Source organism: Hydra viridissima, unplaced genomic scaffold (assembly GCF_058129835.1).
Source record: "Hydra viridissima isolate aposymbiotic clone 2 unplaced genomic scaffold, HvirCarnegie_v1 scaffold_1, whole genome shotgun sequence".
NCBI lineage: Eukaryota > Metazoa > Cnidaria > Hydrozoa > Anthoathecata > Hydridae > Hydra > Hydra viridissima.
The window spans coordinates 14,588,022-14,604,401 of NW_028324300.1; the positions used below are offsets into that span (position 1 = coordinate 14,588,022).

The window sequence follows — 16,380 nt, forward strand, 5'->3', positions numbered from 1 at the left end:
GACGAAGTTTTAAAGAAAAAGTTTTAGGAAGAAATTTGAAAAGAGAGAATTTTGTCATAAGAAAAATATTTTGATGAACAAGCAGTTTTATAAGCAGTTGAATAAAAGAAGAAAAGAAGATTTTAATATTCATTAAAGGAGAATAACCAGAAGTTTCAAATAAAGTAGAAATATTTGTAATAAAAAGATGTAAAAAAAAGAGGAGTAATTGATGTAAACAGAATTGAACACTGCAAGAAGCGTAAGAGAATATTATTTGTATTATAGAAACGTTATGAGCAAAAAAGTGATAACCATTACACACTAATAGAACGTTTATTGAGCTTTATTACATAATAGATAAAAACGTTAAAACGGCAAATAGAACTTTACCGTTTTAACGATTAAACCTTGCCTATTCCGAACCAAACTATCCCCAAACCTCGTCCTTTCTTAACCAAGTAATCCCCAGACTCTCAACCTTGTTACTAACCTCCACATTTGCGCTTCCACATAAACCTAAAAACCAAACCTTCCCTAAATTCTAAACCTTACAACATAATACTAACAAACATTAAAATTATTTATATAAAAACGCCGCCCTCACATTAATGAAGCTTTTACCTAAATTTAAGGTTTAGGATAAGGGTCTGGGGACAATTTGGTTAGGGAAGGACAGGGTTTAAAGGTAAAGGTTTAGTTGTTGTTCCTTAGTATTCCATAGTATAGTATTTTTCAAATGTCAATAAATTACAAATAATATAGATTTTCCTATTCCCATATGTGTATGCATATTTTTAAACTTTTATAGCTTTCTTGAACTTTATTATTCATTCTTTGTGAGTTGTTCCTAAATGAACTTATCTTTTGTTTGACAGTATGAATACGTGTGCGTGTGTACGTGTTTGCGTGACGCCTTTTCCCTAATCGCTATATTTCTAACTTTTATTTCCCTTGTACTACGCTCTATTCTCTAGCATCCCACAAGCTTATTTTGGGGTTTAACATTTCAATTATTGTAGATAGTTTTGATAATGAATGCGCAGGTGGTGAAATTTATTTAACATTTTTTAAATAATTTCGAATCTTTAAATGTAAAATATAGCTTTTTCCGCATTTTTAGTTTAGCTTTTATTGTAAATTATCCGATATCGGATTTTCGAAATACGTTTAACTTTTTAAAGAGAAAGCTCGAATAATTTTAAGTGCAAAATACTCATCCTAAAACCACCAATTAAAAACGCCAATTATCAAACGCCAATTAGCCGCTGTTCATTAAACCACGTGATTTTACAAACCAAAGATTTAAGTAGTTGTTATTTCACTCATAAACCGTTTTTAATCATAAATGTAACATCATTCAGATGCATGTATGTTTAGGAGTTTATATTTAAAATAATAAACATTATAGTAGTATTGCTATATCGGTGTTGTACGATTAGTATGACCAGTGTTATGTGACTGCTAAAGCATTTTAAAAACTATCATCAAATGTACAAAAACTATATAGAAATATAAGGAAACAAAAGGAGTATACCCGAAGAGAGAAATCAAAAAAATTTCTATTGAACGTGGGAATCGTCGTTCTCCGAACATTTCTTTATCCTACTGTTTTTTTCGCTCTTTTATATCAGAACTTTAGTTTAACAGAGTTTTTCTGGACTTAAAACTAAGTTTGACCAGCAGAAGTCACCTTTGTTAGTAGCACTCAGCCCAAAAAGTACGATTGATAAATTATCAAATGAGAATAAAGTCTTTTTTATGGATCGTTTTTGCGACTTTCGTGGCGGCTGCAATGTTTTGTCAAGTTTTAAATTACAGTTCAGTGACAGCTGCTGATTTGTTTCAAAGTAAGTTTTTTTTATTAAAGCAGTTGTTTTTTAAAATTTCTTCAGAAAACCCTTTTGTTTCTTTAAAGTTCTCTCATTTTTAAAGTCTTTATAATCCTATTAAGCCATTTAAAAAAGTACTCTTAAAATACGCTGATGTTAAAGTGTCTCACATGTCTTCTGCCTTATCGATTTAACATCCCTAGAATATTTTACTGGGTCGAAGAAATTGAGAGTGCATTCTAACCATACAAAAATACGTTCCCGTCAGGTTTGAAAGAGGCCTATTTGTGCAACCTCTGTTGTCAATCTTTTGAATTGAGAAACGAAAAGACTTTTTAAATTCCTTCTCCAAAGCACGTTGTCATGACAGCTAAATAACGCAGGTAAACCTTTGTAGCTGCAGATTGAAGAGAAAAACACATTAAGCCATGGGTTCTAAATATGACTAAAGTTACTTGGGATTTTACTTTTAATGAAAACCGTATTAGTTTTATGTTTACAAAGAAAACCCTAAAAATCCCAGAGAAGTTTAGTAAAAGTGATTTTTTTTTAAGAAAAATACTTAAATTTTTCTTATCTCGCACGCCTTAACTTTTGACTCCAGAGTTTGATGTTAAAAAACATTATTTACGAAAACTTTCTCGTATTTCACAAAATCAAAATCTTTGTAAAAACTTTTCAACAATTTTGTCGTTGTTTTAAAAAGCATTGGTAGTTAAGTAATTGTGATTTTGTTTTTTTAATCTCGAAGAGTTTTCATAGTTTTTTAATCATAAAGATATTTTCGCAGTATAATTATTTTTACGTTTTTACGAACTTCGTAGTGTTTCTTATGCGAGAGCTTTATACCGTTTAATACCGTTTTATACCGTTTGAAAAGTTCGTTTCAGTTGTCAGCAGGATTGATTTATTTATAAAATGTTTGAAAAATTTATCGTTCGGTATTTAATTTGCAAAAAGGTTATCCCAATCTCACTTATGTCTATTACCATTGCATATGCGATCGATATACGATTGATATACGATCGATATACGATTGGATTTGTTGGTATTTTGACAAAGCACTAAACCGTTAAACCATTTTTCGAGGCGGAAAATTAAAATAAAAAAATGAATTCAAATAATATTTATTGGTTGAATTGAATTGCTTAAGGTATTTTGGTTGAGTTCTTCGCAAAAGCGATTAATTGCAATTAAACTTGTGAAATCTTTATTCGTAAATAATTTTTGAAGCGGAATCTTTTATTTAAAATAATATTTAGGTTGGTAATCATAAGTCAATTAACAACAGTTTAATTACGCACTTTAACCAACGTTTATTTAATTTTTTTTTGAGATTTTTACAGCTTTTACAATAAATGTAAACAAAAACAGTATAAGAATTCTTATTGAATATATATATATATATATATATATATATATATATATATATATATATATATATATATATATATATATATATATATAATGTAATAAAATATTTGACAGTTGCATCCTACTAATAATTCTCGCATTCTTCGCGTTTGTTTTAAGTTAAGTGTGCGAGAATCGGCAGTTGGAAGTTGCGATGTTTTCGAGAAAACGTAGTTTAACTCTTAATTTAAAGTCCATGACAGCAATACTTTTTTGATATTTTTAGGTATATTTTGGCTAAGTGTACATTCTTGATTATTTTTCTTTAGTTTGGTTGCCATATTGTAATTATACAAATAGCAAAGGTTTTCAATTTTATATTTTTACATTCAAATCTTCATTATACAAAAGGGATGACGTGAAGGATGAAGGGAGTTTTGAGTGAAAACTTTACTTTTTTTCCCGATAAAGTATATCGCTGAAAGTGTCTCGCTTAAAATGCACTTAAAAACACCTAAAATTTTGCGTTAAGTGGAAAGTGTAGACAATTACTTCAAAACAGTTAATCGACTTGGCCTTTGAATGGCCCATATTAATGCTCCATAATTGCTCTATGTTAATCAAGATGGCTTTTTAACGATCTATACCAAACTTAAATTCATAAGAGTTTAGTTAAGTTATTTAGTTTTTTTTAAAATAATTAGATTAACATGACGTCTAGATATGAATAGCCTTTTGGGATAGACTAATTAATTTGAAATTATTTTCTTTTGAATAAAGGGTTTTGCGAATTTCAAAAGCGTCATGATATAAAAGCACTTTTTGCTTTCGAAAATTTGACAATTAAAAAAGTTGAAATTAATAGAAAACCAAAAAGAGGCTTTTTTTCAGAGCTTTAGAATGTATTCAAGAAATAAAAAAGAAATACAAACAATGGGCAATTGTCATACTTTAAAAAAAACTACTAGATTTTCGTAATAATGTTTTTAAAACGGAAAAAATGCTCAATCTATAAATAAACTAAAATTGTGGACTGAACAAAATGTGGTGCGAAAATATTTAGTCCTCAATAAATGTTTTACTGTCCCCTAAACATAAAATTGAGCATGACGAAACAATTTACGAAGGCGCTGAATAAAGTTGGATATGGCATTAAACACATAAAAAAAATTTTTTCAGCTCTATCGGAAGCTAAGTTGAAAGAAGGAATTTTCATTATAAGAAATTAATAAAAGAAACCAAATCGATGAAAATTTAAGTAAAGTTGAATGGGAAGCGTAAAAATCTTTAAGGAAGTATTACAAATATTTTCTAGGAACCAAAGAAGTCCAAACTTTGATGAGCACGGTTATCATGAAATGCAATATTGCCAACCTAGCTGACCCAAGAATGCCACTTATATGGGGTGATAGTGTACACATACCAGTGTCACCTTGTGCAAATTCTAAAATCTTTTAGGTACGTCTGCAGGAAAAAAATGACTTTGAAGTTACAAAAATGGAAAAAATTTACCTTCTTTTTTGACATAGCAAAACTGCTATAAAATCCATACCATTAGTCATAGACCAATAACATTTGGTGGCAATGCAGCCTATGCCAATACCAAGATTTGGGTAAAGTTTTATTCCAATCCCTGCAGTATAACAAAAGTTAGGGTAGTTTTAGTGTTGATTTTTTGTTGATTTTTTCACTTACAGTGCAAAACCTTTCTGATTATGGCCTATTACAAGCCCCCAGGCCATAATTTGGGTAACACATGTGCTCTAGTTGAATATACCAACAACATTATAAAATAAGGATTTTCATGTTCTTACCAAAATTTTTGGTTTAGGGGGTCAAAACTGTTGTTCTTGATTGAGCCCTATATACAGCATATGCACCTTTTTCTATATAAAACCTTATATGATAGTGCTATTAGTCCCCCATAAGCATTCTTTTAACTAAACCACTACCTTAGAAGTTAGTTGAGACATTTTTACAGATTTTTTGATGAAAATTATAAAAATTCTTGACATTTTTTACTCTAGTAACTTTGCGCTTATTCTACACATGGATTTAGCCCTGAAGATTTGTGAGCAAAGCAAAGAAATGTGTTGAAAACCTTTTGCATGTGATTTTTAACTGGTCAACATGTATTGTGTGTTGAAAAACCCATTTCATACATAAAATCAGCTAAAAATGCCTAGAATTTCCTTAGTGCTTTGTTTTCAAAATCATTATCAAATGTACAAGCTGTAAAGTTCAATAAATTTACACTAACAGTGAATTAATTTCTAAAATTTATTCAATTCTATTCATTTCTTGTGAAATCTTGACACTCTTTAATTTATTTAACATGACATTTAAAGCACTGGTCAGTTTATTATTCTTAAATGGCACTAAACTTTGACATAAGATTGGCACAAGTTTTATCTATTTTTTTGAAATTGACTATAATTCATCATATAGGGTTACTTATGAGCTTAAATTCTCTTCTAACAAGTAATATTAATCTATTAAAATGAAGCTGAATGGATAAAAATTTTTGATAATTTTCTAAAGGAGTTTGCTATTCAAATCCACAAGACAACTGAACAGCCTTTCTTTGTATTCAGGGTGGGTTTTATCTCTCTTGTATCATGACCAATGCAGGTGAAAATCTTGAGTACGGTCTCAACAGCTTGTTCACTGAATTGTCCTAAGGGCAATTGTTTCATGTTTACAAAGTACTTAATGTAGTGGAATACTGTGTGGATTTTGTGCGTGATGCTTCCAAGTTGGATTGCCAAATATGTGGCTTTAAATTGATCAATCTTGAAAGAAAAATCCTTTTCTAGTATATTTCTAAAACATGAATTCACAAGCAAATTAAACTTTTTTGAAAGCTTCAATGACAGCTCTGCAAGCAAGGTTCTTTGAGTCAATATCACACCAACAACAAGGAAGCATGCTTGAGTGTGTTTGAAGTCCACAAAAAATGCTGGCAACTTTCAAGTCACATACAATAATCATGGATGAGTGACCAGAACTTTTGAGAATTAGAAGAAGTTTCTGGCAAATCTTCAGAGACTGCCACAAGAATTTGTCTTTTCACACTAGCTGCTTTTGCTGCTCTGGATCTCAAAAGTCCAGAGCAGCAAAAGTCGAACTCACCGCCTTTGAGGTGGTGAGTTCAATTTATCTTGTTCTGTGGAACTCTCAATAAATAACAATGACACAAAACTTGAGGAAAACTTTGCCTCCATCAATGCCTAATTTAACAAAGTAGACACCTGGAGTTTCTCTATACTGAATGATTTGATTATCCAGAACAGACAAATCTTTGCAATGAACAACAACATAGGTTATGTCACAACCATTGGAATCTGTGGTTTTTAAGTCTGTAAAAGTAAAAAACTCCTTCAGTTGTTGACCAGCCATTTGAAAATTGTCATAAAAGTTGGGCTCAACCAACTCCCTGTCAGATGACTGATGAACAGTTTTCACTATTTTTTGATCCCATTGTTGGAGAGGCCAGTGTTAATTTGTACATTGATGAGATCTTGGGTTGTCAATGTTGATGTGGCAGAATTTAATCTTGCTGCACTTGACCCTATAGAAAATTTGCATTCATTACCTCCAGCAAACAAAAATTACAAAAAATATCCTTTTATAACTAATCACTTACAAATTTATAATATTGTAATTAATGTTTGCTGATACTGTACCTGGAGTAACAGGAAGTGGATGACCTCCAGATGCTTTTGCCAAACGAATTGTGGCTTTTGGAGATGCTACCTTCTTTTCAATCACATTGGATGCTATCTGTTCTGCAGCTTTGGCACCTAATGTAGACAATTTCTGTATATTTTCCCTGAACTTTAACTGTGAACAATGATGTGGTAATCCCTTACCTAATGAGCTGAGGCAGGTATTTCACAGCTGGCATTTGACTCACTTTCATTTTTTCACAAGGTTCACAAGGCTTTTTCTTAAAACCTAGACTGGCCAATTATGCAAATCTAACAGTCACAGACATGACAACGTGTTTTAGCTCTGACTCGGATAGATTTGAAATCAAACAACTTTGGCAAAGCAACATCCTTGCCTTCCTCTTTTCGTCTTAAGGCAATTCTGCATGATTCACAAAGACCTTGAGGCACATAAGAGTCACACATATTAAGAGTTGTCTGGTAAATGCGACAAACTCTGTTAGCCTGAAAAGCAGTCATCTGTCGGCCACATTTTTGGAGGCAGAGTATGCAAATACACTTTCTGTTCTGTTCATGGTTTCTTGCCTGATTTGGCATCTTAAGGAGTCAGTGGATTGTAGCTGTGTACCTAAACAAATTTAGCCATAATATGAAATTGAAGAACATGATTGACAAATATTAAGATTCCTGGCAATTTTATTTCATTATTAACATTACTAGTGGACTCTCTGTAATGTCATCGTAAGAGATGCCTAGATTTTTTTTGATTGGATTTCAAGATTATGATAATCTTTAGAATCCTGCCATCTTTAATATTTTGAATTTAACACACTAACATATACGTCACATTGACTCAAGCAGGTGTATTTCAAATAAATAACATATTGCTGCAAGTAGAGCTACATATATACCTAAATCAATCCTATCACTTCAGCCTAACAATTTCTATATTATAAAAATGAAATACAAAATTTTTTACCACTTACAACGATTTTCAAGTGAAAGGTTTAACAATTTTGGATATTCCTACAAACGTTTCATTTCAGTACTACAAAAACAAAGTATTGTTGTGATTTTAAGTTTTTATGATATGTACGTCACTGCGTACAAAACCAAAGCAAAAATCAAGTTAATCATGTACGCTCTTATTCACTTCATGATGGGTTGATATTGTTAATTCCTCTTTTGCAAAATCCTTTTTTTTTTTTTCTAATCATTGTTAAAACAAAAATGGATCAAGACTAAAATTAAAACACTTAAAACTTTGAAATTAAATTTAAGTATATCTTATGATAGAGAAGAAAAAAATATTCATTTTAAGAATAATAAACTGACCAGTGCTTTAAATGTCATGTTAAATAAATTAAAGAGTGTCAAGATTTCACAAGAAATGAATAGAATTGAATAAATTTTAGAAATTAATTCACTGTTAGTGTAAATTTATTGAACTTTACAGCTTGTACATTTGATAATGATTTTGAAAACAAAGCACTAAGGAAATTCTAGGCATTTTTAGCTGATTTTATGTATGAAATGGGTTTTTCAACACACAATACATGTTGACCAGTTAAAAATCACATGCAAAAGGTTTTCAACACATTTCTTTGCTTTGCTCACAAATCTTCAGGGCTAAATCCATGTGTAGAATAAGCGCAAAGTTACTAGAGTAAAAAATGTCAAGAATTTTTATAATTTTCATCAAAAAATCTGTAAAAATGTCTCAACTAACTTCTAAGGTAGTGGTTTAGTTAAAAGAATGCTTATGGGGGACTAATAGCACTATCATATAAGGTTTTATATAGAAAAAGGTGCATATGCTGTATATAGGGCTCAATCAAGAACAACAGTTTTGACCCCCTAAACCAAAAATTTTGGTAAGAACATGAAAATCCTTATTTTATAATGTTGTTGGTATATTCAACTAGAGCACATGTGTTACCCAAATTATGGCCTGGGGGCTTGTAATAGGCCATAATCAGAAAGGTTTTGCACTGTAAGTGAAAAAATCAACAAAAAATCAACACTAAAACTACCCTAACTTTTGTTATACTGCAGGGATTGGAATAAAACTTTACCCAAATCTTGGTATTGGCATAGGCTGCATTGCCACCAAATGTTATTGGTCTATGACTAATGGTATGGATTTTATAGCAGTTTTGCTATGTCAAAAAAGAAGGTAAATTTTTTCCATTTTTGTAACTTCAAAGTCATTTTTTTCCTGCAGACGTACCTAAAAGATTTTAGAATTTGCACAAGGTGACACTGGTATGTGTACACTATCACCCCATATAAGTGGCATTCTTGGGTCAGCTAGGTTGGCAATATTGCATTTCATGATAACCGTGTGAGATTGTTGAGAAAGTGAAAAATTTTTGGAAAATTGAGATGTGTGATGAGCACCAAACTTTACTTTCTAAATCATTACATAAGCTACTTTCTATCTTTACTTAAGCTACTTTCCGGATCACTCTAGAACCATCATTGGACAAGGCTAAATATTTTTACCAGGGTCCCAAACCCTAACCCTATCCTATAAAACTTGTTACGCAAAACGCAAAAAAATGTGTAATTATGGAAAATTTTTCCAAAAAAACAAATTTATGCTGTTAAATATGTTTTTAGGGTTTTAATGTAATTATATATATTTTTATACTTAATAAAAATTGTTTTCTTTTTTTGTTTGAAGTTATGTTTAATAATTACAACCTCTTTTTAAACCTTTGAATATAAATATTAATATAACTTTTATGCTTATTTCAATGTGATATGAAAAATTTTTTAAGTTTTCTTTATGTTTTAGATTGCATGCATTTCATCGTCAAAAAAAACGAGCATCCTAATGGGAAGGTATTTCTGTTCAGTTTATGTGGTTATGACATTTTTTTATTTGGTAGGATCTTTTGCTAACTTTCTTAAGGCAGAGTTTGCATTTTTTGATGTTTTTGTTATTGCTTGTTGCAATTTTCTTGGAAATTTCTGATGTCTTTCCTTTAATACCCACCTTATTCATTAAAAGATAAATTTTGTAAGAATTTATCTCTGTTCAATAAATACATTTCTTTACGTTATCATTGTCGTTATTTATACAATTTATTATTTTTTATTTGCAACGTAAAGATATTTTTTTTTACTAATTTTATTTATTTCTACTAATAAGTTTATAACTCAAAAAATAGTAGAATAAATATTTGGTATAAAAGAATTTATTGTTTGGAAAGTATTTTATACTACTTCTAATCTTTATTCGGATATTTTTAGGAAAGCATTTTAAAATCCTCTTTTAGCATTTTTCTGAGGTTTGAATCTTCAAAAATGTTTTATATTTCTTAAGGATATGGAAATTGAAAGAAAGTTAATGCTGACTCAGCAGATTAGAAGAGAAGCACTTTTTAAATTTTGTATGACAAAACCGAAACTTGTGATCAATGACAAATACAAAATTTACTCTGACACTGCAAAACTTCTTTATTGCTTTATACCAAAAGCTGCTTCGACAACGTGGAAAAGACTTTTTCAAGTCTTTGATGGAAACTTTATTTATGAAAAGATTTTAAACTTTGATAAAAACCAGGTCAGTTTTTTTTTAAAAGTTGATGCACTCATATATTGCCAAAATACTAAAACAAAATTGCAAACAATAGCAATAGGTAAAAAAAATAATATCTAAAGATATTCCTTTATATTGATTGTTATCATTAATTCTTGTAATTGCTCTCATTTAGATTCATCGACTAAAATACCCGATGCTTAAACATCTCAATGCATCAGAAAAACAACTTCGCGAATGGGGGTATTATTCCTTTTTTATAACACGCCACCCGTTTGAAAGACTGGTAGCAACATTCAGAAACAAGTTCGAAGACCCGTACACCTCTTTTTTCAGACGACAATACGGCTGGAGCATACTTCAGTTGTCCCGAAAAAATCTAAGTATAGAGGAATACAATAAAGGAGCTATAATTACATTCCAGGAGTTTGTTAACTATATTTTGAAGAAAAGAGATTTCGATGAACATTGGGATTTGATGACAAAATTATGCTCACCATGTTCCCACAAGTATGACTACATTGGAAAAATGGAAACATTAACTGAAGACTCTGTAGCAATCTTAAAAAATGCACATTTAAATGAGAAATTTTATTTTCCACGCAATACAAGTGATCGCTACTCATCAAAATCCAGCGACATCATGCGCAAGTATATTTCAAATTTAACTAAGATAGAAATTGAACAACTTTATAAGCTTTATGAAGACGATTTTCTAGCTTTCGGATATACTCTTCCATTCTTGAGTTTAAGACCAAATTAGGCTTCGTGGTGTAATAGCAACATAAATCCAAATACCTTTTTTTTTTCTGAAAAGTTTTGTTTATTTTAAATAAATTGTTTTAGAAGTTCAGTTGTAAAAAGTTGTCTTTAATTTAGTTAAAAGATTAGTGTCCTCTCAACTATTGGATTTTTTGCTAAAAGGCTGGTATACATTTTGATTATTAGCATCATATCATTTAAATGAACAAGTTTTAAACAGTTAAAGTCTAAAATCTAGGCATGAGATTTAAAACCTTTTTGGTAAAAGCTATTTAAAGGAACGTTTTCGCCCTCTTTCACTGCTGCAAAAAGTTCCTTGAAATGAAATAAGGGTTTGTATAAAGCTCAAAAAAAATATTTTAACTATAAATTTGAGTTTCATGGCTAAAATTACTTTGATCTATAACTTGTTCGTAAACGAGGTTTTACCATTTTTGAACTCTCTGACTCCATCTCTAACATTGCACTTAAAACTGAATTCCTCAAATATTATTTAGCAGGGAATGCACTAACTTAAGGTAAATAATTTGATCATATAAACATATAAACAAAGATTTAAAATGGCGGTTCTAACTTAGGATATTATGAGTAGAAAGGCACACTTCAGCTGAACTCTTAACTTTTAATTCAGCAATTCAAAAACACTGGAAAATCATATCAAAACGTTTCCTAGTTCAGTCCAGAACAAGTTTAAAATATTGTTATGCTCTGCATCAGCTTTTCTAGCCTTAATGGAAACATTCAGCTATTAAGCATCTGTGCCTCGGAATTTTATTACTCCGATACCAATTCTGATACTAGATAATTATTAATACCTTTTAAACCGAGACATAACAAGACTTAAAAAAGCTTCAACTCCTTAAAGAGTTACGAGACGAAAACAAGAAATAACGATACTTTTCCACAGTTTTAAAACGAGACTAGGTTAATGCTATACCAATATTTTATCATGACTTTTAGATGACATTAACTAAAAAATATTTTCTTTTCCCAGGTTAAAAGATACACCAAGTGATACTTACCAATACTTTTTAATGTTTTTGGAATACTTTTTTCTTTTTAATGGTCTTGAAAATCTCTTGGATGGGCATTTTTGAGATTTTTTTCTCCACCCAATCGTGTTATGGTCTTAAATTTGTTTTTTGCTAAGGTTAAATTTTGCTGAACTTTTTTCGCCATCAACGTGAGGATTAGAGTGTTCCCAGATGACCCCCACGATGTCATTCCATTGTGTTTTGCGGTGAAACAAAAATAATCCAAGATGGGCTCAAAATCTTTCTGTTTAGTTAGAAAAGCAGATTTTTTTGCATCAAAAAAATTGACAAATTGCAAACTGAAATATTACCTGACAGTGGTAAATAATTATGCAATGTTATGATATATAAATAATTCCCAGATTTTACAAAAACATTTACACTCTATTGAGTTAACCTGTTTTATTTTTTCAAGCTACCTTATTTATACTAAAATGGTAAAACAGGATTAAATTAAGATTTCTTGTTGTGATGTGCACGCCATTATTTAACAGCTTTTGCTGTTAACGAGCACTTAGCGCAAGTATAACACAAGTTTTTTAAAATCTTTTTTGATCAAGTTTTGTTACCTTTTCCTCTTATAAGACTTTTAATTGAAATTAGATATGTGAGATGTATTAAATGTATTTAAGTACAAACTGAAATATTTTTACTAGTTTTTCTTAATAGGTGTACTAACCTTTTAGGAATAGTTAGATGTGTAAGAAACGTTTAATGGGCAAAAGTTTTACCGGAAAGTCTCATTTTGCAGTTATTCGGAGAAAAAGTATCGTTTTAATTCATCTAGTGAAAAGCATCGGTATTTCTCAGAACAAGTAAGACCAAATAAGACTGATATTGTTTCAAACGAGAAATATAGATATCGGGCCCAAATTTATTTTGTTTATATATTTAACAATTTCTGGTATCGGTCTTATAAAAAATGTATCTATAACAAGATGCAGATGCTTACAGCTTAGTAACTTTGACGAGGAAGATTTTGTAGTGAATCCAGAGAAAAAGAAATTAATCAAGACAGAAGTGATAGAAGACAAATGTGAACATATTTTGGAAAAAAAAAACAAGTTTTAAAGTAAAATTCAAAAAGTGGAAATTTAATTTCAATTTAGAATTTTTTTGAAAAGTGACCCTTCTTTATGTGTAAGTTATGAAAAAATTTCAATAAATTTGTTTGGATTTTTCATGAACCGATAAAATAATATATAAGGATAAGTAATAATAATCTTACCTTGAGAATTGATCATGGAAAAATAGCAGTCTGTAACATGATCCTTACTTTCTCTTCATACCACAAGTACATCAAATGACAGACGGCTTGTTTTGCTCTCACTCCAGCGCCTTAAGGCTACACAGACTTTGCAGCATATATGTGGGGCAAAGTTTTTATCTTGGTCGCCCAACCTTATTTGAAAATATGCATGGTAGTCTTATTTCAAAATATGCATGTTATAGTGGATTGCTTGCCATTATAAGTTATCATTAACAGTCTATTAGGACTGTTTTACACTTACAATCTGTTTTTATGAAATTTAAATCAATTAGCTTATGCATTTATAAAAATAGTGACAACGATGAATAAAACTTTAGAAATATAATTAAATACTGTTCATATATATAGCATTTCACAATCACGCCTGCTGAACGTCACCTGTAGAAGAACAAGCACTTCAAAAACACTGGCACTCGCTGTCAAAAAGAAATGTCTAATCTGGAAAGCTCAGTCTGTATCTCCAAAACTAAACCTGATTTTGCAATATGAAACTTGATTTGGATTTAGAAAGCAAGTTTCATCAAAAACCACCTCAGAAACTTCTAGAAACTTTTTTTGACCCAGACTAGTTTGAATTATCACAAAGCAGAACATTATTCTAAACTTAGAACATTGATATATACAGTGAGAGAAAAAAATTAATGGACAAGGAGCTTTTTCAGCCTTTTTTGATAAAAAAAAAAAACTTGCTCAGGTTATGATAACATTTTTTTGTTAAAAAAATTTTTTAAATCATAATGATAAATACAATACTTTGATAATAATATTTGCATGCACATATATATATATATATATATATATATATATATATATATATATATATATATATATATATATATATATATATATATATATATATATATATAAGAAAACAATTATTGCATTGTTAATGGAAGTGCCCCTTTATTTGGTGCACAAAATGTTCATATTTTGCAACTTTAATAAACTGTTATTGTTGCATCCTATAAATGTTAAATATGCAAGGAATTTATGCTTCTAAGATAACTTTGTTCTAAATATATACATTATGGACCAATACAGAAAGTTCACAGCAAATTCCTGTTTTGAATCAAAATGAGGCATGAGAATGGGTGATTGAATCCAAGCATTTATGAAACCATCTCTGGCATCAAAGTTATAACTGTACTTGATACCTCACTGACAAGCTTTATGCAGCGTTCAACAGATTGTGTGTGATTGGGATACTTGAGAATGAGTAGTGAGTCAACAAAATAAGAGATTTGTTGGGTTGATAACATCTTGGTAGCTGGTGGTTCATGAGTGTTTTCCCAATTAATCATATCAATCCAGTCACTTGCATTAAAATCAATGTTTGGAACTTTGAATTGTCTTACAGTTTTATTGGTACTTGCTGTGAACCTGCAGTGAAGAACCCTTTCAACAGCTCTTTGGCAGGCATGTTTACTAGAATCTGCTAGCATTGCAATTAGAATGTTTTCTGCATGTGCAAAATAAGCATTACAACTGATATATGGCTCAACAATTACATGTATATCACTGGAAAGTATTTTTGCAAGCTGTACAGCCAAAGAAACATACTTTGCACAATTTGTGCATAAAGGACTTTGTTTAATCGAAAGCCAGGGAGCATAATTGGTCACATTGAAATGTGTAATGGTGTATAGATTTTTTGTTGGATTATCTGTCGATATGTACCAACAAACCAACAAACAAACAACCAACAAACTCTATTAGCAAGTGTGACCCATCGAGCATGGTTAAGAGGACCTGGTATTCTCACTGAGTCATGAGATGCATTTCCACTCCTAATTGCATATGCAATATCATACAGATATTTTTTATGATCACTAGACAGATCATTCAACATATCTTCATTAAGAACAGGCATAGCATTGTCACACACAATTGGTCTGAATTGAATAATGGAATTTTTGTCACAGTGTTGAATGTTCTTTCCAATAGGACCATTTGTGCTGTCACATCCAATAGCACAAATTGTATCAGTTGCACCTTGGTCTGTAATGACCTGAAAAATACTATTAGCAATATCAGTAGCTTTACCAGATATTGGTGTTGTTTAAGATAATCACTACTTGGTTTAACAACTAAAACATAACGCTCTTCAAGAATAATGTCATCATACCACTTCTCTTTCTGTTCTCGTTAAAGTCTTATTTATCCTGCCAACAAAGTTACTTGTAATAGCTTCATTTTGCTGACATTTATCTATTTTCAAATTTTTTCTAAATTTACTTCTAACACGATGAATTTTTTTCTTGTCAATAACTAAACTTTGATCTTCTTTAGAAAAAAGTCTAATGTTAACAAGGACAGCATTAGCAAGTGAAGCAGCAGCTCTAACTTATACACCATACCTGTCTGCTTCTTTTGCTAGATTTGGAAGAGGTTGTTGCCTTTGACTGTTAGTTGTAGCACTGCAAGTATTCATTGCTGCTATGTAACTCCTTGTCCCATTCATATACATGTAATATCTTCTGACGTATCAGAAAAATACTGACTTTAACTAGCACCAGCACTTTACTTTTACTTATACTTCAAAGTTCTCAACTGCTCATCAGAATTTCACTTTAGATGCTCTTGGAGCATGCTTGTTGCTGCCTTGTTAACACCAGCAATGAATATTGAATGTGAATATCTTTGATCAAACAGGAATTTCATTTCCTCCCTCAGAACGTCTCATAGACAGTTGCAAGATATGCTCAGCTCCTTAGTAGATTCATTACACAAAACTGAACATTTGTAAGCTGAAATATCAAATAGACAGTTTAAGGAGCTGGTAAAAGTAGCAAAACAACTGGAACTTGATTCAGAGGGACACAACTTTGATATATTTCTATTAATATATTGACTCATTTAACAATAGACTTCTGCAGTATTGTTGGAGTCGATGCTTTTTTCCACAAATTTATTAGAAGCATTTTTTCCTGTC

General features: G+C 30.7%; 1 protein-coding gene across 1 annotated transcript; it reads left to right on the forward strand.

Annotated features, from left to right (window-relative positions):
• Positions 1-1,328: 1,328 nt before the first annotated feature.
• On the forward strand, positions 1,329-11,145 carry LOC149893490 (carbohydrate sulfotransferase 11-like). The gene is made up of 4 exons (XM_090067400.1): positions 1,329-1,829; positions 9,636-9,682; positions 10,167-10,406; positions 10,558-11,145. The coding sequence occupies exons 1-4, from the start codon at positions 1,721-1,723 to the stop codon at positions 11,143-11,145; spliced, it is 984 nt and encodes a 327-aa protein (XP_089923526.1). The 5' UTR covers positions 1,329-1,720.
• The last annotated feature ends 5,235 nt before the right edge of the window (positions 11,146-16,380 follow it).